Here is a 25980-nt window from a genome sequence, read left to right as displayed (position 1 = left end):
TTTTATACAGTTTCAGCATAACCTCCCTGCTCTTATATTCTATGCTTTGGCTAATAAAGGTAAGTATCCCATATGCCTTCTTATCCACTTGTCACGCTACCTTAAGGGACCGGTGGACATGCACACCAAGGTCACCCTGATCCTCAGTACTTCCCAGGGTCCTACCATTCATCGTTTATTCCCCTGCCTTGTTTGTCCTACCCAAGTGCATCACCTCATACTTATCTGGATTAAATTCCATTTGCTACTGATCAGCCCATCTGACCAGCCCATCTATATCCTCCTGTAATCGAAGGCTATCCTCGTCACGATTTACCACCCCACCAATTTTCATGCCATCTGCAAACTTACTGATCAACTCTCCTACATTCAAGTCTAAATCATTTATATATGCCACAAACAGCATGGGACCCACTGGACACAGGCATCCAGTCACAAAAACACCCCTCGACCATCACCCTCTGGTTCCTGCCACTCAGCCAATTCTGGATCCAATTTGCCAAATTGCCTTGGATCCCATGGGCTCTTATCCTCGTTATCAGTCTCCCATGTGGGACCTTCTCAAAAGCCTTGCTGAAGTCCAATAAGACTACGTCAAATGCATTGCCCTCATCTACACACCTGGTCACCTCTTCGAAAAATTCAAATTGGTCAGACATGACCTCCCCTTAAAAAAACCATGCTGACTGTCCTTGATTAATCTCTGCCTCTCCAAGTGTTGAATAATTCTGTCCCTCAGAATTTCTTCCAGTAGTTTCCCCACCACTGTGGTTAGACTGACTGGCCTATAGTTCCCTGATTTATCCCTTCCTCCCTTCTTGAATAATGGTACCACCTTGGCTGTCCTCCAGTCCTCTGGCACCTCTCCGGTGGCCAGAGAGGTGTTGAAAATTATTGCCAGCACCCCTGCTATCTCCTCCCTTGCCTCACTCAACAGCCTGGGATATATTTCATCTGGGCCTGGAGATATATCTCCTTCTAAGCCTGCCAGACCATTTAGAACCTCCTCCCTTTCAATGCTAATTTCTTTAATTATATCACAGTCCTTCTGCCTGATTTCCATACCCACATCGTTCCTCTCACTTGTGAACACTGACACAAAGCATTCATTTAGAAACCTACGTACTTCTTCCAGCTCCACACACAAGTTACCACTGTGGTCCTTAATGGGCCCGACTCTTTCCCTAGTTATCCTCTTACTCTGAATGTACTTGTAAAATAACTTTGGATTTTCCTTTATTTTACCTGCCAATGTTTTTTCATGGCCCCTTTTTGCTCTCCTAATCTCCTTATCTTACCCCCCCTACACATTATATATTCCTCTAGGCCTTCTGCTGTTTTGAGCCTTGGGTATCTGCCATAAGTTTCCCTTTTTCTCTTTATCCAATCCACAGTCACTTACATGGTCAGCCAGCTGGATGGAACCTCGGGCACCCTGAGCTTGATCTCTGGTATCTTCAGTCCTGATTGCCCCCTTCACTTTTATATTCTGTAGTGATCCAGCTCTCGCCCCTGACTCTTTGTTTCCTCTGTTGGGTTTTGACAGGAAGTGAGGAAGACAGCTGGAATTTCTCTAATCCGTGACTTACAAGGACACCTTCCCTTGTTCCCAGCAGTTACTTTTCTTCAGTAATTTTCTCATTCTCCCTAAACTCCCCTGCCTACTCTTAATTCTGTTATTTCTTTTAGTTTTACATTACAGATATAAACATCACAGATGATAATCTAATCTATTCAATTCCTCACTTTGTTTACGTTTCTGTTGTGGTTAATAACAGACAAACTCTGTCCTTTCCCCTGATCTGATCAGAGTTTCCAATGAGTCGATTCTGTGGAATGGAATGTCTTATCAGTGTTTCCATGGTGACATGTCTGCAGTGAAGAGTCTGTTTGAGTTTCTAACTCTGACTAAACTTCTCTATCCTATAATACTCGTTATATCAGACATTGGATGTCAATGTATTTTAGTCATGTTGTGTTAATATCTCTAAAACTTGCAAGGGATTCAGAGACACAAACCTTTAACAGTGGGAGGACAAGTTGGTAAAGTGGTTAAAAAGCAAATGGGATCCTGGGTTTTATAATTCGGGGTGTAGAGTTCAAAAGGACAGAGGTCATGCAAACCTGTGCAAATCATTGATTAGGCTGCAGTTGGGATATTGAGTCAGGTTTTGGGGATCTTACACCAGGAAGGATGTCAAGGCCATGGAGAGGGTGCAGAAGAGATTCATTGAGATGATCCCAGGGAAGAGAGGCTTTAGTTATCAGGAGAGATTAGAGAAACTGGGGCTCTTTTCATTAGAACAAAGGCTGATTGGAGATCTTAAGGAGAGGTTCAACATTTCATCAGGTAAATGAGGAAAAACTGTTTCCACCAGTCGGTGAGTCAGTAACTAGAGGACATCAAATTCAAATCATCACCAAAAGACTCAGAGCCAGGAATGGGATATGGAGGAGACTGTACAACAATGTTCAGGACACTCACTGTCCCTCCGGTTCTGTCCACATTGGCCCATCAAACACACCGAGGGCAGGTACACGGGTGTGTTACTGTTACCTCCCCGGGGTATCCAAGCGAGGAGAGACACTCTCTGGAAGGTATGGGGAGCTGGGACTTGTACATGAAAGTGACCAAGGTTCTGAGGACTGGAAAAATCCAAAGTAATGATGAGGTTGCATTCTCATGTCTGAGTCAGGAGGCTGTGGGTTCAAATCCACCTCTAGAATTTGAACATAATATCTAGGCTGACATTCCATTGCAGTATTGAGAGAGCCCTGCACTGTCAGAGGTCCTGTCTTTCAGATGAGACAGAACGGGTGGGTGTAAGAGATCCACTGGGGCTATTTCAAAGAGCAGGAGATTTCTCCCCAGGTTCTTGGTCAATATTTGTCCCTCAATCAACATCACTAAAACAGATTATCTGGGTAATATCAATTTCTTGTCTATGGAATCTTGCTGTGCACAAATTAGCTGCTGTATTTCCTACATTCCAACATTGACTGCACTTCAAAGGAATTTCATTGCCTGTAAAATGCTTTGGGACATCCTGATGTAATGAAAGGCTCTGCAGAAATAGTAATTTTTTTTAACAAAGAAAAGGCCCAGAAATGGAACAGTCGAGAATAGGTTTTCAATTAGTCTCTTCTTATCCTGGAGAAAACAAATACTCCACGCATGGTGTGTTTGACACCAAGCTGATTTATTTGACACTTATCTAGAATATTAATCTCCAGCCTTGTTATTGGGGTCATTAACGTCAGCAGAAACAAATGCCAAGTATCAAAATGAACATGGTTCAGTCCTGGGTATGACTAAAAGCAGCAATAACATCAGGATCCAACCCCTGCAGTTACTTGTGAACTCGCTGATGTCTCCGGAGGTTGGATAAATGATTGAAACTCTTCCCACACGCGGAGCAGTTGAATGGCCTCTCCCCAGTATGAACTCGCTGGTCTCTCAGCAGATGAGATGACTGAATGAATCCCTTCCCACAGTCGGAGCAGGTGAACGATCTGTCCCGAGTGTCAATTCGCTGGTGTTTTAGCAGAATGGACGAGTGAGTGAATCTCTTCCCACACTCGGAGCAGCTGAATGGCCTCTCCCCATTGTGAACTTGTTGGTGCGTCAGAAGGCCAGATGACTGAGTGAATCCTTTTCCACACACAGAGCAGGTGAATGGCCTCTCCCCATTGTGAATACATTGGTGTGTCAGCAAATCTGGTTTTCTTTTAAATGTTTCTGACTCACAGTCAGAACATGTAAATGGCTTATCAGAATGAACAAGTTGGTGCATCTCAAGATAACCGAGTGTATCCCTTCCCACAGATGGAGCAGGTGAATGGCCTCTCCCCAGTATGAGTGCAGCCATGAGCTTCCAGGTGGGATGGCGAAATGAATCCCTTCTCACAGTCCCCACATTTCCATGGTTTCTCCATGGTGTTGGTGTCCTTGTGCCTCTCCAGGTTGGATGATCAGTTCACACTTCGACCACACAGAACACGTGTACAGTCTCTCCCCACTGAATGGTGTGATGTTATTTCAGGCTGTGTAACTGGTTAAAGCTCTTGCGACAGTCAGTGCACTGGAACATTCTCACTCGAGTGTGTGTGTTTCTTGGTGCTTTTCTAGTTACACTGATGTTTCAAATCTTTTCCTGCAGCCAGAACACACAAACATTTCTCCTTCCAGATTCAAAGGCCGCGATATTCAGGTCCTTATGAATCGAGTGACTCTGTCAGCTCTTGATATGATGCTTGGTTTGAGTTTCCTGTCTGTAAATCCCCCTGTTTAAAGTATTTACAAAAACAACCACTGTAAGGACAGAATAAAATTCAGAACAAACATTTCTCTTGCTTTGAGTTTCCAAAATCCACCACTGTCAGCCCAGGATACAAACCCTGAATTATTATTTGAAGGGGAAGGATGAACAGGGTTACAGGGGGATGGCACTTGGTGAATTGCTTGTTCAGAGAGCCAGCACAGACTTGATGGGCTGAGTGGCCTCCTTCTGTGCTGTAACAATTCTGTGATTCTGTGAAATTCACAACATTCTCTCCTCCTGTTCCCTGGCCCAGGATGACCGTGCGTGCGCCCTGCTGCACATTGTCCCTCTAACCTGGGCCTGTCACTGGGGGAATGCCTGGGGCTGCTACCCCAACCAGTGCAAACATGGATTTGGGGTTTGTGGCCTACTTGAAAGTGTTTGTGAAGCTTCCTCACCCACCCGCTGGCTCCATCACTCCCTCTGTCTCCCCTTGACTGCCTATCGACTGCAGTTACGAAAAACAAGTGTCATCCATGGCCATCACTCACACTGCGCATGCTCCAAACCCTGTTTGAAACTGTGCCTGTGCACTGGTCTACTGTGGTGTAGATAGGGGACATTCCCCATCGTGGGGAATGCTGGGCAAATGTCCCACCACTGGAGGTCCCTGTTTGTGAATAGTCATAGGAACACCCTCCCTGGCAGGACTGGACCAAGTTTCCAGCTCAGATGGGCAACTTAATCCGCCCACAGTCAATATCAACAACAGCTTGCAGTTATATAGTGCCTGCATCATTCTGTTCCCATGATGATCTGCTCAATGGTTGTAAGATGGCTACGTGTTGGTAACAGTTATTCAGGTGAAACTTAATACACTGTTTTTGAGCAGCAGTTTACAAGGTACAAAGAAGAATTTGATTCTGCACTGTTGTCCATTGGGATGTAGAAGGGGCCTCATTTCTCTGATTCACATTTGTATTTAAGCCAATTTGGAGTAGTGACCCTCCTGACCTTTCCAAACTCAGAATGTCTCAAACCCACTGGGATAAATCCCAAAACCTGGAATCACAGAAAAATCCATCCAATCATCGATCTCCTATAGTCCCATTCTAGCCAATCATTAGCCTAGAAGGTTCTGTCTCCAGGGAGAGTTCTTGGGCCTCCACCTATTGGCTTTTCATCCTGGGCCTGAGAACAAACACAAACTGGGTGTTTGTTTCCATGGTGCTGAGGTAACCCAGGACCTTCATGGTGACGAGTGTTCTAACTGTGTCAAAGCTGAATGCTGGAAATTAGTAACAAGGATTTCTAATTGATAATATTCCCCAGGTTTACAAGAGCTCGATGTACTTCCACAATCAAAGGAGAACTTTCGCTTGTTCTTTCCTCGGGATAATAAGGGAGTTTTTGCAGCACCAAAGCCACTTCTCACACATTCAAAACCTTGAGGCAGTAGAAAGTCCAAGGCAGTGCATCTCGTTGCAGAGAGAATCTAATCAGAGAAATGTTTCTGACCATTTAACGCTTGCAATGCCTAATTTCTCAAAATATCATCAACAGCCCCATATTCTTACACAGCTCTCACTGTTCATTAATGTTTAACATGATCAGTCTCTCCTCAATCTTCCTACGAAGTATATCACCTCACATTTTTCTGTGTTGAATTTTGTCAGGCTTTGTGTCTGTCCAATCCACCAGCCTGTTGATGTCCTCTTGAAGTTTCAGCAGGTTATTTGTAATTGTAAAGCTCTTCTCAGTCAGAGCATTTGAAACGTCTTTTATCAGAGTGAACATGTTGATGTGTCATGAATAAGTAGATCCCTTCCCACACACGGAGCAGATTAACAGCAGCAGTAAGAACCTCCTCTAAATGTGCACACGCTGGTGTCTCAGCAAATGTGATGAATGAGCGAAACCCTTTCCACAGATGGAACAGGTGAATGGTGTCTCTCCATTGTGAATGCCCTGGTGTGTCAGCAGCCTGGACGAAACAGTGAATCCCTTCCCACACACCAAGCAGGTGAACGGCCTCTCCACAGTGTGAACCTGCTGGTGTGCCAGAAGGAGGGATGAGGAAATGAATCCTTTCCCACACTTGGAGCAGGTGAATGGCTTCTCCGGTGTGAACTCGCTCATGTGTCAGAAGACGGGATGAAACAGTGAATCGCTTCCCACAGACAGAGCAGGTGAACAGCCTCTCCCCAGTGTGAACTCGCTCGTGTGTCACAAGATGGGATGCACAACTAAACCCCTTTCCACATACAGAACAAATGAATGGTCTCTCCCCAGTGTGAACTCACTGGTGTGTCAGCAGGATAGATGACTGAGTGAATCCCTTCCCACACACAGAGCAGGTGAATGGCCTCTTCCCAGTGTGAGTGCGTTGATGAGTTTCCATCTTGGATGGGTAATTGAATCCCATCCCACATTTCCATGATTTCTCCATGGTGTGGATGTCCTTGAGTCTCTCCAGGTTGCAAGACCAGCTGAAGCCTTGTCCGCACACACAACACGTACACGATTTCTCCGTGCTGTGAATAGTGTGATTTTTTTCAGGCTGTGTAACTGGTTAAAGCTCTTTCCACAGTTAGTTCACTGCAACACTCCCCCTCAGGTATCTGTGTCTCGGTGCTTTTCCAATCACATTGATGCTTGAAATCTTTTCCCTCAGACAGAACGGACAAACATTTTCCTTTCCATATGCAATGGCCAATGATATTCAGGTCCTGATGAATCCAGTGACTATGTCAGATCCTGATGTGATGTTTGGTTTGAATTTTCCATTTGTGCATCCTCCCCTTCTAATGCTCTGTAAAAGGAGTTTAGCAAAGTCAACAATAAGCACAGGGTGAAAATTCAGAATAGATAATTCAAGTCACTATTGAACATTTTTCCCTCTCTTGTTCCCCCAAAGCTGTAAATCCCCATCCTACACACTCTCCCTCCTCCCTGGGCTGAAATCTAAAACCATCTCACCATCTCTGCCATTTCCCAGTTATCTCCCTCCCTCCCTCTACTCTGGCTAAGTTCAGTTCTCTGGTGCTTGTGTGGAGAGTTAGAATAAAATCAACGAATCAATGATTTTCTTTCCTGGTCACTGGGACCCTGAAGCTCTGCCCACTTTGTTCTAGCCCCCAAATTACCAGATTAATTCAGCTCAGTATCACAACCTGCCTTTCTGTTTTTGTGATTCCCTCACCCTCCCTTGTCCTGTTTTAAATTCATTTTTCAACGTGTTGGAAGAGGTGGATTTACAGATGGGAAACACAAACTGAACATCACATCAAGATCTGACAGTCATGAGGACCTGAATATCATCGGCCTTTGAACATGGAAGCACAGGTACCCGTTTCCAGCCGAGATTTTGATGATCTGCTTCTATCACTGCTTGTTTGTCCCTACAACCACACCCCCACTCCACCTCTCTCTCTCTCTCTCTCTCCGCGCCCCACACACACACCTTAAACCAGCTTATGTTTCAACTCTTTCTTGGACTCGAACTCAAGTTCTGTCGAAGGGTCATGAGGACTCGAAACGTCAACTCTTTTCTTCTCCGCCGATGCTGCCAGACCTGCTGAGTTTTTCCAGGTAATTCTGTTTTTGCTTTTGTTTTGGATTTCCAGCATCCGCAGTTTTTTTGTTTTTAAACCATATACATGTCTTGTGTGTGTGGACGAGGCTTCAGCTCTTCTGCCTGTACACAAAACCAGCGCAGTCATACTGGAGAGAAGCTGGAAATGTGGGGATTGTGGAAAGGTTTTCAGTTACCCATCAGAGCTAGAAACTCATTGGTGCAGTCACACCAGGGTCACACTTACCAGTATACAGAGCAGGCAGTCCTGTCTGTCCTTCCACAATCAGATGCAGTTGATACCCAGGTCCTGGTGAATTGAGGGACTTGCTCAGATCCTGACGGGATCTTTGGTTTGAGTTTCCTGGTTCCAAATCCCATCATCCTTGTCGCTGCGCATGAGCCCCGCTACACACCCTCCCTTCTCAAGATGGCGGTGCGGCCGTTACCCTGGCGCCTGTCATCAGAAACCCCTCAACTGCTGCTCCGCTTGGTGAAAACGCTGAATATGGGAGCCTACAGGAGGTGTTTCTGAAGCCTCCAAGTCCACCCGCCGCCCCTATTCCTCTCCTGCCTCGAGTCATCCCTCCCCTACCGATTCAACACATCGTCCGCACTGCGCATGCTCCAATCTCTGCCCCACAACACGCCTGCGCGGGGCCGCCTTTGGTGCTTTTAGGGCCCCGCCCTTCATTCACTCCGATTGCTTGGAGGACCAGCAGCTCTAACTGGGTCCTCCAGCCTCTCCCCCTCTCTTCCTATTGGTCCGGAATCACCGTACGCTGCTTCCGGCTTCTCTGTGGCACCAAACTGAACCAGAGGCCCAATTGGGAAAATGTGGCTATTTCCTTTCATTTAACAACACTGATAAAAGTCAATAAAGGTAATTTGTTGTTTTAAGGCAAAGTATTTGGTAGACTTAGAGTGAAGGAGTGGAATTGATCCACAGCCTGAGTCATCAGTTTAAGGACAGGAGGAGAGAGAATCTGGAGAGGAGAAAAGAATAAGTAGGAGACTGGACACTGAATCTGGAACAATGGGCAGAGAGGGAGAGGAGTGTGTGTGACAGAGATTTATAGATTTAGGGAAATGAGAGGATAAAATGATCCATAGAAACTAGAATTCTCTGTTCTGAATTTATATATTTTCTACCACAAGGACTGCAGCGGTTGAAGAAAGCAGCTCACCACCACCTTCTCAAGAGCAACTAGGGATGGGCAATAAATGCTGGCCCAGCCAGCGAAGCTCACATCCCATGAATGAATAAAAGAAAATATCTCGTATTTACAGTGATAACTTCTGTAAACTCATTTTACAGGAGGTTAGAAGGGGAGGATCTCACTGTCACTCGATTCAGCAGAACCTGAATATCACTGGTCTTTGAATGAGGAAGGGTAAACGTTTGTCTATTCTGTCTGTGGAAAATGATTTCAAACATCAGTGTGAATGATAAAGCACCAAGACGTTCATGCACCCAAATGAGACTGTTCCAGTGCACTGACTGTGGAAAGAGTTTCAATCCGTTACACAGACTGAGTAAAAATCACACCATTCACAGCAGGGAAAAATCGTTCACGTGTTCTGCTTGTGAACAAGGCTTCAACTGATTATCCAGCCTGGGGAGACACAAGCACATCAGGTCCTCTGAGAAACCGTGGAAATGTGGGGACTGTGGGAAGGGATTGATTTCCCCATCAAAGCTAGAAACTCATCGACGCTCTGTCTCTTTCTGACATTTTTAAACATCAATGTGAATGGAAAAGCACAGAGACACACACTCTGAGTGCGAGTGTTTCAGTAGACTGACTGTGGAGAGAGCTCTAACCAGTTACACAGCCTGAAAAAACATTGCACCATTCACAGAGGAGAGAGGCCGTACACATGTTCTGTGTACAGGTGAGGCTTCATGATTGGCAAAGATGCAGAGACACAAGGACAACTTCACTATAGAGAAACCGTGGAAATGTGGGGACTGTGGGAAGGGATTCCGTTCCCCATCTGCACTCGAAATTCATCGACGCATTCACACGGGGGAGAGGCCATTCACCTGCTCTCAGTGTGGTAAGGGATTCAATCACTCATCGCATCTGGTTACGCACAAGCGAGTTCACACTGGGGAGAGGCCATTCACCTGCTCTGTGTGTGGCAAGGGATTCACTCAGTCATCACACCTGCGGTTGCACCAGCGCGTTCACACTGGGGAGAGGCCGTTCATCTGTTCTGTCTGTGGGAAGGGATTCAGTGAGTCATCCACCCTGCAGAACCACAGTGTTGTTCACACTGGGGAGAGGCCATTCACTTGCCCCGTGTGTGAGAAGGGATTCACTCGGTTAACCAACCTTCTGCGGCACCAGATAGCGCACACCGGAGAGAGACCATTCACTTGCTCCGTGTGTGGGAAGGGATTCACTCGGTCAACCAGCCTACAGGCTCACCAACGTGTTCATACTGGAGAGAGGCCATTCTCCTGCTCTGAGTGTGGGCAGGGATTCCCAAATTCATCCAGCCTATGGAAGCACCGGCGAGTTCACACCGGGGAGAGGCCGTTCTCTTGCTCTCTGTGTGGGAAAGGATTCACTGAATCATCCAACCTGCTGAGACACCAGCGAGTTCACACTGGGGAGAGGCCTTTCACCTGTTCGGAGTGTGAGAAGGAATTTGCTGATACATCCAGCCTGCGGAAGCACCGCCGACTTCACACAGAGGAGAGAGACTGTTCACCTGCTCTGAGTGTGTGAAAGGATTCACGGAGTCATCCAACCTGCTGAGACACCATTGCAGTCACACTGATTACAGACCCTTTCGATGCTCTGACCGTGGGTGTTAATTGTATCAGCTGTGGTTACATATACATAGGTGAAAGGAATTGATTGGATGGTTACTCAAGCACAGATAAAGAGAAACTTACTGGCATGGAGTGGAGTCAGGAGTTATCTAACTAAAGTTTCACTCTGTGAATAAGCCTATACCAAGTAAAGATTGGCTGCAGTTTCTTTCCTCACCAGAAGGCTGTCATGGTAACAGATTGCTTGCCTAATGGCGAAGGATGGAAACTAAACGGAAATAAAATTTTGGACAAAAGCCTCCAATCCCAGTAATTTTTGTGAGATATGGCTGAAAGCAATTGTCAGGATCTGATACCCAGCCCCTGTTCTTGGAGTCTGAGCCATACGACCAGTGGATGAATGAAGTGGATATGTGGACATGGGTTACGTCCCAACCAAGGAGGGAACAAGGTCTGGCCTTGGCACTGTCACTTCCTAACAAAAGTAAAATCAGAACAGAAGTATTTTGTGAGCTGGATGCCTGTCAGTTGGATATTGATGAAGGTTTTGATCTTCTATTCAGGGTCATTGGTGAGATTTACAAGAAAGCCTGTGAGCATAATCGGACATTGATCGGTTTTGAATGAGGGCAAAAGCACCTTTAACAGATCTGGAGTGGAACAGCTGTAATAGGTGAATGGGAACAATTAACAAGTGTTTCAGGACTAACTCAAAATATGATTATGAGTCAAACAGCCCAAAGTGGAAAATCCGTGTCTTCAAAGTGACTCCTGACACAGAGAATTCTGAGGCTGAAGATCATGACAATTATCACTCTGAAGGAATTGTACTCGTCACAAAGAGTTTTGGTCCATTGATGAGTATTTTGTTCACAGATGCTTTCAACTGTGCTGTGTTAGATAGTGGCTGCACCTCGACATTATGTGGATCAGATTGGTGAAGATGTTACCCAGATTCACCTCATGGTGAAGATAGACACAAGGTTAAGGAGGGTTCAACTTGTTTAGGTTTGGGTGATGTCACACACTGAAGCCTTTAAAAAGAGTGGAGATTCCATGCAAAATATCTGGATTCTGCCACTTTTTCCGGACTGGTGTAGTCTTTCGTGAGATCCCCTCACTATTGAGTAAACCTTAGATAAAAGGCACAATTGCAACTGGACATGAATCAAGATAAGACAACTGTTTTTGGAAAGTCAGTGAGTCTGCAGTTTACTCAATCATTATTGTAACCCTTTAACAATACCTGCTGTTTCTAATCAGAGTGTTTGAGAAGGATTAGTGGAATCAAGTGATAAGAATCAGCTAGAAGAAAAGCAAATTGTCTTAAAGCTACAAAGACAGTTTGCTCACTCTTCTTGTCAAAGATTAAAACTTATACGAGGCTCATAGAAGAGATTATTGCAAGGTGTGAAATCTGTAAAAAGTATCGGAGGACACCGTCACATTCTTTTGTAAACCTTCCCTTGGCACGTGACTTGAACAAGTTAGTTGCCATGGATCTAAAGGTATGGGACAAAGTCAGAAATATTTTCATTCTACACTTTATGGACATAGTAACTCGATTTAGTCTTTCTCTCATAATACGTGGCAAGGACAAAAGGGTGATTATAGACCAAGTCATGGAGAAATGGATAGGGACTAGACCTGGGGCACCAGCTAAGTTTCTGACTGATAATGGAGGGGAATTTGCTAATGAGTTTAGAGACGTGTGTGAAAACATGAACATTATGTTCATGAACATCACAGCTGAATGTCCTTTCAGCAATGGACTCTGTAAAAGGAATCACGCGGTGATCAATGAAATGTATAAAATCTTAGCTGATCAGCCAAACTGCAAGTTGACCACTACACTGGCATGGATGATTCATGTAAAGAATTCACTTCAGATGGTTGGAGGGTATAGTCCCTATCAATTGGTCTATGGGAGAAATCCCAAATTATCCTCTGTGCTGGGCGATAGCCCTCCTGCTTTAGAAGGCACGACAATTAGTTCCAATTTTAGTCATCAATTATCAAATTATTTCATGAATAGAAGTGCTTGAACTCAGAAATTATTGGGAATCCTAGTTGTGGGTGTCTCATCATGTAATGCTTTGTACAAAATAAGGAAAATCATATTCTTTCCATTTCGAAATATTGTTTGTGGCTATTATTAGGATCCCAGTCGAGACCATTAACTTTTAAAGAGAAATTCAAATACTCAGTGATTAACTGGAAGAATTATGCCACATGACTGCATGTTTTTAAACAAAAACAAACTTTATTATGTATATAAGAGAAAAGAAAATTAACATGATAGTTAATAAAGACTTATACTTTTAACCCAGTTCTACATTTTAACTTCCCCCCACCCCAACACATGAATTCACTTATATTTAACGATATTTTGAAGGTTCATTCACTTCTGTTCCTGGGACCATCCAAAAGATATGTCAAAGCTCTCCAGAATTCTCTGTAATTCTCCTCAGTATTCCAGCTGTTCTCCAAGTTCCAAGATTTTATGGTGGTCCTTCCATTAGCTTTTGGCTAAACAACCCTCCAACTTTCCTTTAAGACCTCAAAACTCCTCAGTCCAAGCATGGGCTTCACTGCCTTTTTGCTGAGGGCTTTAAACATTAGGGACACCCCTAGTTCCTAATGGCCCTATAGGTTTCCAGCTGGTTCACAGCTCCTGGTCCCACAGCTGGCTGCTTCCAAGCAAACTGCAGACTGCTTGCTTTCTGTGAGAAACATGCAGAATTCCAACCAAGGCTCCACCCTGAATCACTTATCCCCATAGTAACAGAGACCAGTTGGGATGTCCAATTGATATTTAAATTAATTAACTTTTAGCTTCAAAACCAAAGCTTTTTTCCCTGAGGTCTGCATAAAAAATTCATCTCTCTAACAAAGACAGGACAATAATTAAGATAAAAGCAAAATACTGTGGATGCTGTAAATCTAGAACAAAAACAAAAATACCTGGAGAAGCTCAGCAGGTCTGACAGCATCTGCGGAGAGGGATACAGTTGACGTTTCAAGTCTGTATGACCCTTCATCAAACTAAGAAATATGGAAATGAGGTGAAATATAAGCTGGTAGAGGGGGATGGCACAGGTAGAGCTCGATAGGGGGCCAGTGATAGGTGGATGCCAAGAAGAGACTGCCAAAGATGTCATAGACAAAGGGGTGTTGATGGTGGTGATACTATCTAAGGAATGTGCTAGTGGAGACATTAAGGGTAGAAAGCAGGACAAGCTAGCGGCAGATGGCCCTAGTGGGGGTGGGGTGGGGGGAAGGGGTCGAAATGGGCTAAAAGGTGGAGATGAAACAATAGATCGAAATAAATTTAAAAATAGGTGGGAAAAGAAAAATATATTTGTAAAAAAAATTATAAATTATTGGAAATGGGGGATCGGAAAGGCGGGTGGGGATGGAGGAGAGAGTTCATGATCTGAAACTGTTTAACTCAATATTAAGTCCAGAAGACTGTAAAGTGCCTAGTCGGAAGATGAGGTGCTGTTCCTCCAGTTTGCATTAAGCTTCACTGGAACATTGCAGCAGGCCAAGGATGAACATGTGGGCATGAGAGCAGGGTGGTGTGTTGAAATGGCAAGTGACAGGGAGGTCTGGGTCATGCTTGCGGACAGACCGAGGGTGTTCTGCAAAGCGGTCACCCAGTCTGCATTTGGTCTCTCCAATGTAGAGGGGACCGCATTGGGAGCAGCTAATGCAGTAGACTAAATTGAGGGGAGTGCAAGTGAAGCACTGCTTCACTTGAAAGGAGTGTTTGGGCCCTTGGACGGTGAGGAGGGGGGAAGCAAAGGGGCAGGTGTTGCACCTTCTAAGGTTGCATGGGAAGGTGCCGTGGGAGGGGGTTGAGGTGTAGGAGATGATGGAGGAATGGAACCGGAGGGTTCCAGGAGGGAACAATCCCTGCGGAAAGCCACCAGGGGAGTGAAGGGAAGATGTGTTTGGTGGTGGCATCATGCTGGAGTTGGCGGAAATGGCAGAGGATGATCCTTTGAACACGGAGGCTGGTGGGGTGATAAGTGAGGACAAGGGGGACCCTATCACGGTTCTGGGAGGGAGAGGAAGGTGTGAGGGCGGATGCATGGAAGATGGGCCGGACACGGTTGAGGGCCCTGTCAACCACCATGGGTGGAAAACCTCAGTTAAGGAAGAAGGAAGACATGTCAGAGGAACTGTTTTGGAAAGTGGCATCATTAGAACCAATGCAACGGAGGCGAAGGAACTGAGAGAATGGGATGGAGTCCTTACAGGAAGCGGGAGTGGGGAGCTGTAGCCAAGGTAGCTGAGGGAGTCGGTAAGCTTGTAATGAAAAAACAAAAACAGAATTACCTGGAAAAACTCAGCAGGTCTGGCAGCATCGGCGGAGAAGAAAAGAGTTGACGTTTCGAGTCCTCATGACCCTTCGACAGAACTGTCGAAGGGTCATGAGGACTCGAAACGTCAACTCTTTTCTTCTCCGCCGATGCTGCCAGACCTGCTGAGTTTTTCCAGGTAATTCTGTTTTTGTTTTGGATTTCCAGCATCCGCAGTTTTTTTGTTTTTAGCTTGTAATGAATATTGATGGACAGTCTATCACCAGAAATTGTCAGGACAATAATTGTCAGACCCAATGTCTCCAGGTCTGCAGCTAAAAGAGCCCACCTGCCGTTTTACAGTTCTTACCCTTCGAGCTTTGGCTTCTTAAATCAACATGGGCCACACCTTGTGATTGTGAATTCCCTTAGGGTATTTTTGTCAGATTCTCAGCCCAGGTTTTCCATTCATCGTATATTTAAAAAAAGATCCAATTCCTAAACTAAAAGTTATATTTCTAAAACATGAATTATGAAACTAGATATTCACAACACCTTCCTCAGGAAGAAATGAAAATGTCTCACCCTCATAATATTACAACAATATTTAGAATATTACAACTTACAACCTGCTGTACATCTTAACAACAGCCATGATCTCATCGATTGGCGGAGCAGGCTCAAGGGGCCAAGTGGCTGACTCCTGTTCCTGAATCCTATGTTTAACTATCTTATAACATGCAATACACAGAATAATCCCTCCAATGTCCACTTCAACTTCACAAGTCTATCTTGATAACAGCACATTGCTGAATTCCATGTCCAGGAATCACATTCCACTGAAGATGTGAAATATTACAGCTTGCACTGTTTTCTGAAAGTTTTCTTCTTACAATAATTATAGTCCAAAGTTCCTTCTGCAAGAGGAGAGCCCTCATTGCTGTTCATATGTGTATTTTCAATTTCAGTTTGAGAATCTGTTTGTTCAGAGTTCACCCTTGGAGCTTTATTTTCTTCCATGTCTGTAGTTTCTGCATTGTTTAAATCCAAAAGGAATATCACAGTCAATTCCACATTTAAAGTGTCTTCTTCTTGTTCAGTTGGAGGTGGAACTTCATTTTTCAGTTCATTTCCCAGACTCAAACATTTTGGATTCTCATTTTGAGATAAGACATTCAGGAAGGCTTCTTTTTGTGGTAACAACTCGTTCCTTCATGGTCAAAATCTTCTTTAGCCATTTCAAGAATGTTGTTCAAACGCTTTTAATGTTCAAGTAAAAAGGTTTGATATTCCTGTTTTGAGTATATGGGATCTTGGGCTTCAGAAACAGAGGTATTGAGAACAAAAGTGGGGAAGTTATGCCAACAGTTTATAAAGCTCTGGTGAGGCCACTATGAGAGTCCTGAGTCCGGTTCTGGTCACTACACTTTAAGAGGATGTGAGGGTCCTTGAGAGGGTGTAGAGGAGATTTACCAGAACGGTTCCAGGGATGAAGGATTTTTACAAGTTTAAGTTGGAGAAGCTAGGATTATTCTTCTTGGAGTAAAGGAGGCTGAGGGGAGTTTTGATAGAGGTGAACAAGATTATTGCAGGTTTAGATTAGTGGTATTGTCACTGGACTAGTATTCCAGACACTCAGGGTAATGCTCTGGGGACCTGGGTTTGAATCCCAACACAGCAGATGGTGAAAATTAAATCAAACAAAAATCTGGAATTAAAAGTCTGATGATGACAACATCTGGTTCACTAATGTCCCTTAGGAAAGGAAATCTGCTGTCCTTACCAGGCCTACGTGTGACTCCAGACCCACAGCAATGTGGTTGACTCTTAAATGTCCTCTGAACAAGGGCAATTAGGGATGGGCAATAAATGCTGGCCAAGCCCTGTGCTGTAGACCCAATGGAACAGAGACAAATGTATTTATTTGAGACATATCTGTAGTGGTAGAAAAAACACTATTAACTATCCAGGATAAAATAGACGTTCTACATCAGCTTTTGTGTGTCAGTTCAGTGGAAACATGCACTCCCAGGCTAAAAGAGCATCAGCCCACTGGAAGCAAAGTCATGAGACCGGCCAGTCCAGCAGAAAGAAACCCTCCGCCTCTCCCACTTCATCAATCGTCAGAATGAACATGGTTCTCTCCGGGATGTGATTGACGGCAGCAATAACAGCAGAATCCAACCCCTGTTATCACTTGTGAACTCGCTGGTGCTTCCGAAGGTAGGTTGATCGACTGAATTTCTTCCCACACTCAGAGCAGGTGAACGGTCTCTCCCCAGTGTGAAGATGCTGGTGTCTCAGCAGGCTGGATGAATCAATGAATGCTTTCCCACACTCAGAGCAGGTGGGTGGCCACTCCCCGGTGTGAATCCGCTGGTGTGCCTTCAGGAACGATGACCGACTGAATCCCTTCCCACACTCAGAGCAGGTGAATGGCCTCTCCCTGGTGTGAACTCGTAGGTGTATCCGCAGGCTTGACGAATCAATGAATGCCTTACCACACTCGGAGCAGGTGAACGGCCTCTCCCCAGTATGAACTCGCTGGTGTATCCGCAGGTTGGAGGAGTGAGAGAATCCCTTTCCACAGTCAGAGCAGGTGAACGGCTTCTCCCCAGTATGAACGCGCTGATGTGCCTGTAAGTGAGATAACCGACTAAATCCCTTCCCACAATCAGAACAGGTGAATGGCCTCTCCCCGGTATGAATTCGTTGGTGTGTCAGCAGGTCGGATGAAGTAGTGAATGCCTTTCCACACTCAGAGCAGGTGAACGGCCTCTCCCTGGTGTGAATTCGCTGGTGTCTGAGCAGATGGGATGAATGAGTGAACCCCTTCCCACACTCACAGCAGATGAATGGTCTCTCTCCAGTGTGACTGCGTTGATGAATTTCCAGCTGAGATGGGGATCTGAATCCATTCCCACAGTCTCCACACTTCCATGGTTTTTCCATGGTGTGGGCCTCCTAGTCTTTCTTCAGGTTCATTGATCAGCTGAGGCGTCCGCATACAGCACATGTACGGTCTCTCCCAGCTGTAAATAGTGATGTTCTTATAGGCTGTTTAACTGGTTAAAGCTCTTGCCACAGTCAGTGCACTGGAACACTCTCACTCGGGTGTGTGTCTGTGTCCTTTCTCAGTCACACTGATTTTAAAATCTTCTGAAGCACACAGAACAGACAAAGTTTTCTCCTTCAAAATTCGATGATGTTCAGGTCACGCAATAATTGAGTGACTGCCAGTTGTTCACTTGATGTTTGGTTTGATTTTCGTCTCTGTAAATCCTCCTCTTCTAATATCCTCTCAAAGGAGTTTATAAAAGTCAGCACCCTCAGTCCAGGATAGAAACAAGAATTGCCTGTTCTTAATTTCTCTGGAACATTATTTCCTTTCTTACTCCCCAAGCACTGTAAGTAGCTGCCCCCACACACACTCCCTCCATTAGCTGGAGTGTTTAGTACAGTTTTGGTCTCCTTACCTAAGGGAGAATATACTTGTCACAGGGGGAGTTCAGCGAAGGTTCACCAGACTAATGCCTGCGGGGTGGGATTTTCCTATGAGGAGAAATTGAGGAAACTCGGCCACAATTTTCAGAGCGTGTGAAGCTAAAACAAATGTTGTGTTGTTTAAAATCAAACTACAGGACTTGGAAAAAAATGAGGGGAAGACATATTGTAATCTCCCCTCCCCCCACTCCCTCAGCTGGCAGCGCAGGCGCAGAAAGCGCTGCTGTCCGGAGCAGGCGCAGTGCAGTTGCCGCCAGCGGTCGCTCGATCTCTTTTTGAACCAGCCAAACGCCGTAGACAGTGGGGGGAGGGGGGAGGGGGGAGTTCGCCGAGCGACTTCTCCCTCTGGCCGGAGCCGTCAGCCGGTTACCTGGAAACCTTGTCTCGAGGAGGTGCAGGGGTAGGAGGAAAAACGGGTGGGGGCGGGGCTCCAGTGTCCGCGTGCCTGGCCTGCAGACTGGAACCCGAGGACGTCACCGTGGAAGAGGGTGATTCCTATTGGCTGATTCGGCCAACGTTCCATTGTGGACGTCACAATGCGAAAGGTGAACAATCAGCTTCAAACCAAAACTTCCTCCTCTAGGCCACGTCTGTGAGGAAATCAGTGTTTTTACTTCTATTTGATTTTTAATTCTGTGGTTAAATTATGGACTTGCGGGAACTGAAGGGAGAGGAAGTGAATCCAGGGAGGGCGCAGACTCTGGAAAGGTTGGCCCAGATCTCTCCTTCTCTCTTAAAGACATTGACATCCTTTGCTCCCACAGCTTGACACATTTAATGTCTGGCTAAAAGGATGGTCTCTTTCCTAATGTTCACAATTAAAGGGGTGGTTTCCCCAGGAGATGGCTGATATTTAAGGGTCAGTAAATTAATATAGGACAGAGATCTGTCTAGTGTTACATATTAGATATATTATTTTTGGTTCTTTAATAAGGTACATTTATTATTATTTCCAATTCACTGCTTTGTGAAACCCTGGAGAAAATTCATCAGGAAATTAATAAAGTTTTTTTTTGTCATTTTCTTAGAACATTTCACTTTACCAGATATAAAAATATTGAAAATGTGTGTGGGGTGGGGGGGAGGGGGCGGTGTGTGTGGAAGGCTGTTTGGCTGACAGTTGAGCATCATCCAAGTTGGTAATGAGTCTTTTTGCTTTCCAATTGGTGTAGGAAGGCAGTGCGCCACAAGGATGCCTGTGTTGGTTGATTAACTGCTGGAGCGTTGAGGTAAATCTGGTGATGAAACCTCCAGGAATACATTTCATCACAGTTGGCAACTCAGTCTTCACTCACTCTCAGTAAAGCAATCTATTTAGTCCCATTCACCCTCTAGATTCTCATAGTCCTGCAAGTTTATTTCCTTCAAATGCCCACTAATTCTATCCTCAAATCATTGCTAATATCTGCTTCCACCAGCATCATAGGCAGCAAGTTCCAAGTAAATCTAACTCAGCATCAGAGTACTGTGTCTCTAACTCAGCATCAGAGTACTGTGTCTCTAACTCAGCATCAGAGTACTGTATCTCTAACTCAGCATCAGAGTACTGTATCTGTAATTCAGCATCAGAGTACTGTGTCTCTAACTCAGCATCAGAGTACTGTATCTCTAACTCAGCATCAGAGTACTGTCTCTGTAACTCAGCATCAGAGTACTGTGTCTCTAACTCAGCATCAGAGTACTGTATCTCTAACTCAGCATCAGAGTACTGTCTCTGTAACTCAGCATTAGAGTATTGTATCTCTAACTCAGCATCAGAGTACTGTCTGTCTAACTCAGCATCAGAGTACTGTCTCTAATTCAGCATCAGAGTACTTTCTCTGTAACTCAGCATCAGAGTACTGTGTCTCTAACTCAGCATAAGAGTACTGTGTCTCTAACTCAGCATCAGAGCACTGTATCTCTAACTCAGCATCAGAGTACTGTCTCTGTAACTCAGCATCAGAGTACTGTATCGCTAACTCAGTAATAGAGTACTGAATCTCTAGCTCAGCACCAGAGTACTGTATCCCTAACTCAGGAATAGGGTACTGGATCTCTTGCTCAGTAACAGGGTACTGTATCTCTAAACCAGCATGAGAGTACTGTATCACTCAGTAATAGAGTACTGTATCTCTCACTCGGTATTAGAGTACTTCTCTAACTCAGCATCAGAGTACTGTATCTCTAGCTCAGGAATAGGGCACTGGATCTCTTACTCAGTAACAGGGTACTGTATCTCTAAACCAGCATTAGAGTACTGTATCACTCAGTAATAGAGTACTGTATCTCTCACTCGGTATTAGAGTACTGTATCTCTAACTCAGCATCAGAGTACTGTATCTCTAGCTCAGCATCAGAGTACTGTATCTCCAACTCAGTAATAGGGTACTGTATCTCTAACTCAGTAATAGGATACTCTCTAAGCCAGCATTAGAGTACTGTATCACTCAATAATAGAGTACTGTATCACTAGTTCAGCATCAGAGTACTGTATCTCTAACTCAGTGACAGGGTACTATATCTCTAAACCAGCATTAGAGTACTGTTTCACTCAGTAATACAGTACTGTATCTCTCATTCGGTATCTCTAGCTCAGTAATAGAGTACTGTATCTCTAACTCGGTAACAGAGTACTGAATATTGCACACATTTTCAGTCCAGTGATAGATTTTCATGTCTCAATGTCCTGGACAGGAAGCAGTCAGTGTGGAACTGTCAATCAGCATGAATTGCCACATTCAGGAGAATTGGGAGGATACATATTAGGTACAGCAGAGCTAGATGGGAGGGAGGGTGTGTGGGATGGAGATTTACACGTTCTGGAGCAAAGGAGGGAAGAATGTTCCATAGAAATTAGAATTGTCTGTTCTGAATTTTTATTCTGTACTGATGACAGGATATTAGAAGGGGAGGATTTGCAGACAGAAATTTCAACACAAAAGTCACGTCAAGATCCGGCAGTCACTCAATTCATGGGAGTTGAATATCATCAGCCTTTGAATCTAGAAGGAGAAATGTTTGTCTGTTCTGTCAGCTTCAAAAGGTTTTTAACATCAGTGTGACTGGGAAAGCATCGAGACACACACACCCAAGTGAGAATTTTCCAGTATACTGACTGTGGAATAACCTGAAGAAACACAAGGACACCAGCACCATGGAGAAACCGTGGAAATGTGGGGATTGTGGGAAGGGATTCCGTTCCCCGTCTGTGCTGGAAATTCATCGACACAGTCACACTGGGGAGAGGCCGTTCACCTGCTCCGAGGATGGGAAGGGATTTACACGATTATCCACACTGCTGACACACCAGCAAGTTCACACTGGGGAGAGGCCATTCACCTGCGCTGAGTGTGGGAAGGGATTCACTCAGTCATCCCACCTGCTGACACACCAACGAGTTCACACCAGGGAGAGGCCATTCACCTGCTCCTTGTGTGAGAAGGGTTTCAGTGATTCATCTATCCTGCAGACACACCAGCGAGTTCACAATGGGGAGAGACCGTTCACTTGCTCTATGTGTGGGAAAGGATTCGCTCAGTCATCCAACTTGTATTCACATCAGCGAGTTCACACTGCGGAGAGGCCATTCACCTGCTCTGTGTGTGGGAAGAGATTCCCTCACTCATCCAACCTGCTGAGACACCAGCAGGTTCACAGTGGGGAGGGGGCTTCACCTGTTCTCAGTGTTGGAAGGGATTCAGTGCTTCATCCAACCTATTTTCACACCAGCGGGTTCACACTGGGGAGAGACCGTTCATGTGCTTTGTGTGTAGGAAGGGATTTACTCAGTCATCCAGCCTGCAGACACACCAGCGAATTCACACTGGGAGAGACCATTCACCTGCTCTGTATGCGGGAGGGGATTCAGTGATTCATCCAACCTGTTTTCACACCAGCGAGTTCACACTGGGGAGAGGCCGTTCCCCTGCTCTCAGTGCGGGAAGGGATTCACTCTGTTATCCAACCTGTTGACACACCAGTGTGTTCACAGTGGGGAGAAGCCAATTATTTGCTCCGAGTGTGGGAAGGGATCCACACAGTCACAACATCTGCTGAGACACCAGCGAGCTCACCAGTGCTTACAGAGGTTGGATCCTGCTGCTATTGCTGCTGTTAATCACATCCAAGACTGAACCATGTTCATTATGAAAGTTGAGAGGGTCAGAGGGTTTCTTTATACTGGATTGGTCAGTCTCATGACTTTGCTTCCTGTGGGCTGATGCTCTTTGAATGTGGGAGACCACATTTCCACTGAAATGATCCATAAAAGCTGATGAAGTACATTTATTTTATCCTGGATAGTAAATAGTGTTCCTACCACTACAGGTAGATCTAAAATTTGCTTTTTCCCATTGAGTCTATAGCACAGGGCTAGACCAGTCGGCTCCATTGGTCTATGTCAGTATTTGTGCTCTACATGAGCCTCCACCCATCCCTCTTCACCTCCCCATCAGCATATCCTTCTATTCCTTTCTCCCTCTTGTTTGTATCTAGCTTCCCCTTAAATGTATTCATGCTATTCACCTCAACCACTCACTGTGATAGCGAGTTCCACATTCTCACCACTCACTGGATAAAGAGGTTTCTCATGAAATCCCGATTGGATTATTGAACTTCTTCATAATCTTAAAGACTCCCATCAGGTTACCCTTCGGTCTTCTCTTTTCTAGAGAAAAGCAGCCCCAGACTTTCCCAAGGGTTGAAATGCTCTCAGTTCTGGTATTATTCTTGTGAATATTTATTGCCACTTCTCCAGTGCCTCTATTTCCCTTTTCTAAATGGACATCAAAAATATTAACAGTCCTCCCAGTTTAGTCTAACCATGGTTCGAAACAAGTTGAACACAACCTCTCTGCTTTTCAATTCTATCCCTCTAGAAAGAAACCCTACATCTGAGCCCCGCACTTTAGACAAGATGTGAAATTATGCGAGAGGGCACAGAGGAGAATCGTGAGAATGCACCAGAGATGAGGGTCTTCAGTTAGTTGGAGAGACAGGAACAGCTGAAATTGATGTCTTTAGATAATGGAGTCATTAGGGCAGAGAAGGAGGCAAATTTAGCCCATCGAGTCCATGTCGACTCTCGGCAGAGAAAACTAGTCATTTCCATTACCCTGTTCTATCCCTGTTACTCTGAATGTTTATTTCCCTCAAGTGTCCATCCAATTTCCTTTTGAAATCATTCATTGTCTCTGTTTCCACTGCCCTTATAAGCAGTGAGTTCCAGGTCATTCCCACTCACTGTGTAAAAATATTCTTCCTCACATCCCCCTGTATCTCCTCCCAAAAAGCTTAAACCCGTGTCCCCTCATCTTTGTACCATCAGCTAATGCGAACAGCATTTCTTTGTCCACCTTATGTAAACCTGTCTTATTATGAAAATATTGTACCGGACAGTAAAGGAATTGGAATTACTCATTTTGGGTGTAGTTCAATGGATTATATCAATCTGGTATCCACATACATTCTAGTGAAAGTTAAGGAAGTGTCGATGAGATGAACAAGTTGATAGCTTTATCTTGGAAATATTTGTATCCTTTGCTTATGTTCTTTTCCAAAGAAAACCACATTTGATAGTCTGGCTAATCCCTAAACTATCAGCACCATATCAGGGGAGATAAGCAAAGATCTCGAGACTAACACCCACTTTCATCTTTTAATAAGAACACCTGAAAGTTCAGAATATGCGGCATGATATTGGAATACCGATTTGTGTGTACAGATGCAATTTGTTACGTGTGAAGCAACTAATGTAAATTCGTGGTGAAAGGCACTGAAGAATGGGTTCCAAACATGGAGAGCTACTTGACAAACACCATGACATGAAATGGTTAATGTGGCCAGGGAAATGAGACAACATTTTGACATCATTAAGGCACTGACTCATATTCCATGGAGAAACTGACTTTAAAACCATCAGGATAGAATTAAGCACACAGGTCACACTCAAGATGAATTAAATTAAAGGGATAAAAATTTTGGATTGGGTAAACCAAGGGCTTGGGAGAAATAATATTCAGTAAGAACTGTCCACAAGTTGGATAGGGATAAAGAGAGAGCTGGAGAATCTTTGACTCTCATGCTTGATAAGTTGCTTCTTGATGCTCTTTGATATTCCTTATGTACTAGTACCACAGAGCTCATGGAGTTCCTTCTTGAGAAGAAAAGATCGAGTAGATGTTACTCCAGATGGGGCCAGAACAGAACTGGAAAATAACGGAGTGAAATTGAACGAGGGAGTCAGAGAGAGACAGTACTGCTCCCCTTCAAGGTGTGGACTATAAGAATCCTGGGGGATCCCTGCTTGGGGTTTTCTTGCTAATTAGCAAACAATAAATTAAATTCTATAACTGGCTGTGCATTTATTTTTAATTTTATTCTTACACTTCTGTTTTTATTCCTGTTGTGATTATGCTCTGAGTAAGGATGGTTGATAGGTGACAGGATGGGATATTGTGGTTTGGGTCTTCATTGACCAAATGTTTTATTGATCTGAAATTTGTAAAAGGGGCCAAATTTTGGCTGAAACCTAGCAGAGCTGAGAAGAAATCACTTGCTGGGTGTCCTCAGGCTGGCATGGACAAGATGGGCCAAATGGCTTCCTTCTGTGCTGTAACTTTTCTATGGTTCTATGTGGGAACAGCAAGACAAACAAGCTCCCAGAGGACAGGAAAACAAGAGTTCCTTGAATCTTAGGCGACACCTGGGTGAAGCCTGGGAATGCTGACTCCCTGTACCGGGGATGGGGTGTGGGGAAATCAATTGTTTCAGAGTTTGACGTGGTTTGGACGGGTACAGATGGATCAATGATAGATTTTTAATTGGTTCATTCAAATATTAGCTTGGTAATGATTGGGTTAAATCAGTTTCCATAGACTTTGCAATGTATAAAAGTAAAAGAAGTGATTCCCCGAGCACAGGGATTTGTTGAGGTTTTACAAATTACATTGACTGGTGCCATGGCGTCTGGGACAGACCAGGGAGCATTTATGTGGAGATGGTACTTCTATCCAGATGGTAATGGTAATGCTGCTGCACTTTGATACTACTGCTCAGACATGAGCAAGTGTCAGCTCTTATTTCAATAATATCGAGCTACTATCACCAATAAATGTTATCACTGTGAATCATTCAAGAGTTTGGGAAAGGGGGACAAAAGGTTAATTAACTCCCTGAACCCCATTTTCTAACATTGTTGTGTCAAAAATAAAATCTCATCTCCCCCATGGCTCCTTTACCTTAGAGGGACTCATTTTTTGTTAAAGAGCCTGTCACTCTCCCTAAAGTGCATAAATCTAATCATGTAAAGCCCAGCAAAATCAAATTTTTTTCTGATATAAGTTTATTAATGAAACAGAACATGGTTAAAAAGAAGAAAATTACTTCAGGATCAAAGACAACCAGATTAAGAGGTGCACAATGTTCTGGACCCAAATGGTTTCACTTCAGCTCCTCTGTACGCTGTTCCCATGACTCCCCGCTTTGGACACAGGGGAACTGAACCCCAGGGGTCACATCACCTTCAGTCCCGGTTGCCCCCCAACTCCTTCCTCAATTGGTTGGAGG

General features: G+C 44.6%; 2 protein-coding genes and 1 long non-coding RNA gene across 4 annotated transcripts in view; 1 reads left to right on the top strand and 2 right to left on the bottom strand.

Annotated features, from left to right (window-relative positions):
- The window catches only part of LOC121270289, a 116440-nt gene that overhangs the window by 70208 nt on the left and 20252 nt on the right, over nucleotides 1–25980 (top strand). The window contains exons 13-18 of the mRNA XM_041175602.1: nucleotides 1395–1451; nucleotides 3235–3380; nucleotides 9756–10568; nucleotides 11989–12492; nucleotides 18629–18977; nucleotides 21531–22258. Of these exons, the coding sequence (XP_041031536.1) occupies nucleotides 1395–1451; nucleotides 3235–3380; nucleotides 9756–10568; nucleotides 11989–12492; nucleotides 18629–18977; nucleotides 21531–22258 (2597 nt within the window). The remainder of the gene's footprint in view (nucleotides 1–1394; nucleotides 1452–3234; nucleotides 3381–9755; nucleotides 10569–11988; nucleotides 12493–18628; nucleotides 18978–21530; nucleotides 22259–25980) is intronic.
- LOC121270378 lies at nucleotides 3182–8441 on the bottom strand. Of its 2 annotated transcripts, none has more exons than XR_005941515.1 (2): nucleotides 8084–8441; nucleotides 3182–7074 (listed from the first exon to the last, which is right to left on the bottom strand). It is a non-coding gene; the product is annotated as an uncharacterized LOC121270378 (long non-coding RNA). The 2 variants fall into 2 exon arrangements; XR_005941516.1 differs by lacking the exon at nucleotides 8084–8441 and adding an exon at nucleotides 7726–7769.
- Nucleotides 16739–18842, bottom strand: LOC121270373 (zinc finger protein 239-like). The gene has a single exon (XM_041175676.1). It carries the CDS (start codon nucleotides 17878–17880, stop codon nucleotides 17122–17124), a length of 759 nt encoding a protein of 252 aa, XP_041031610.1. The 5' UTR covers nucleotides 17881–18842; the 3' UTR covers nucleotides 16739–17121.

Source organism: Carcharodon carcharias, chromosome 27 (assembly GCF_017639515.1).
Source record: "Carcharodon carcharias isolate sCarCar2 chromosome 27, sCarCar2.pri, whole genome shotgun sequence".
Lineage (NCBI taxonomy): Eukaryota > Metazoa > Chordata > Chondrichthyes > Lamniformes > Lamnidae > Carcharodon > Carcharodon carcharias.
This window is presented reverse-complemented; position numbering and strand designations above follow the sequence as displayed.

Excerpts from the sequence above, each read along its gene's own strand:
- LOC121270373 (XM_041175676.1), bottom strand. The coding sequence starts at position 17,880 with ATGGAAAAACCATGGAAGTGTGGAGACTGTGGGAATGGATTCAGATCC.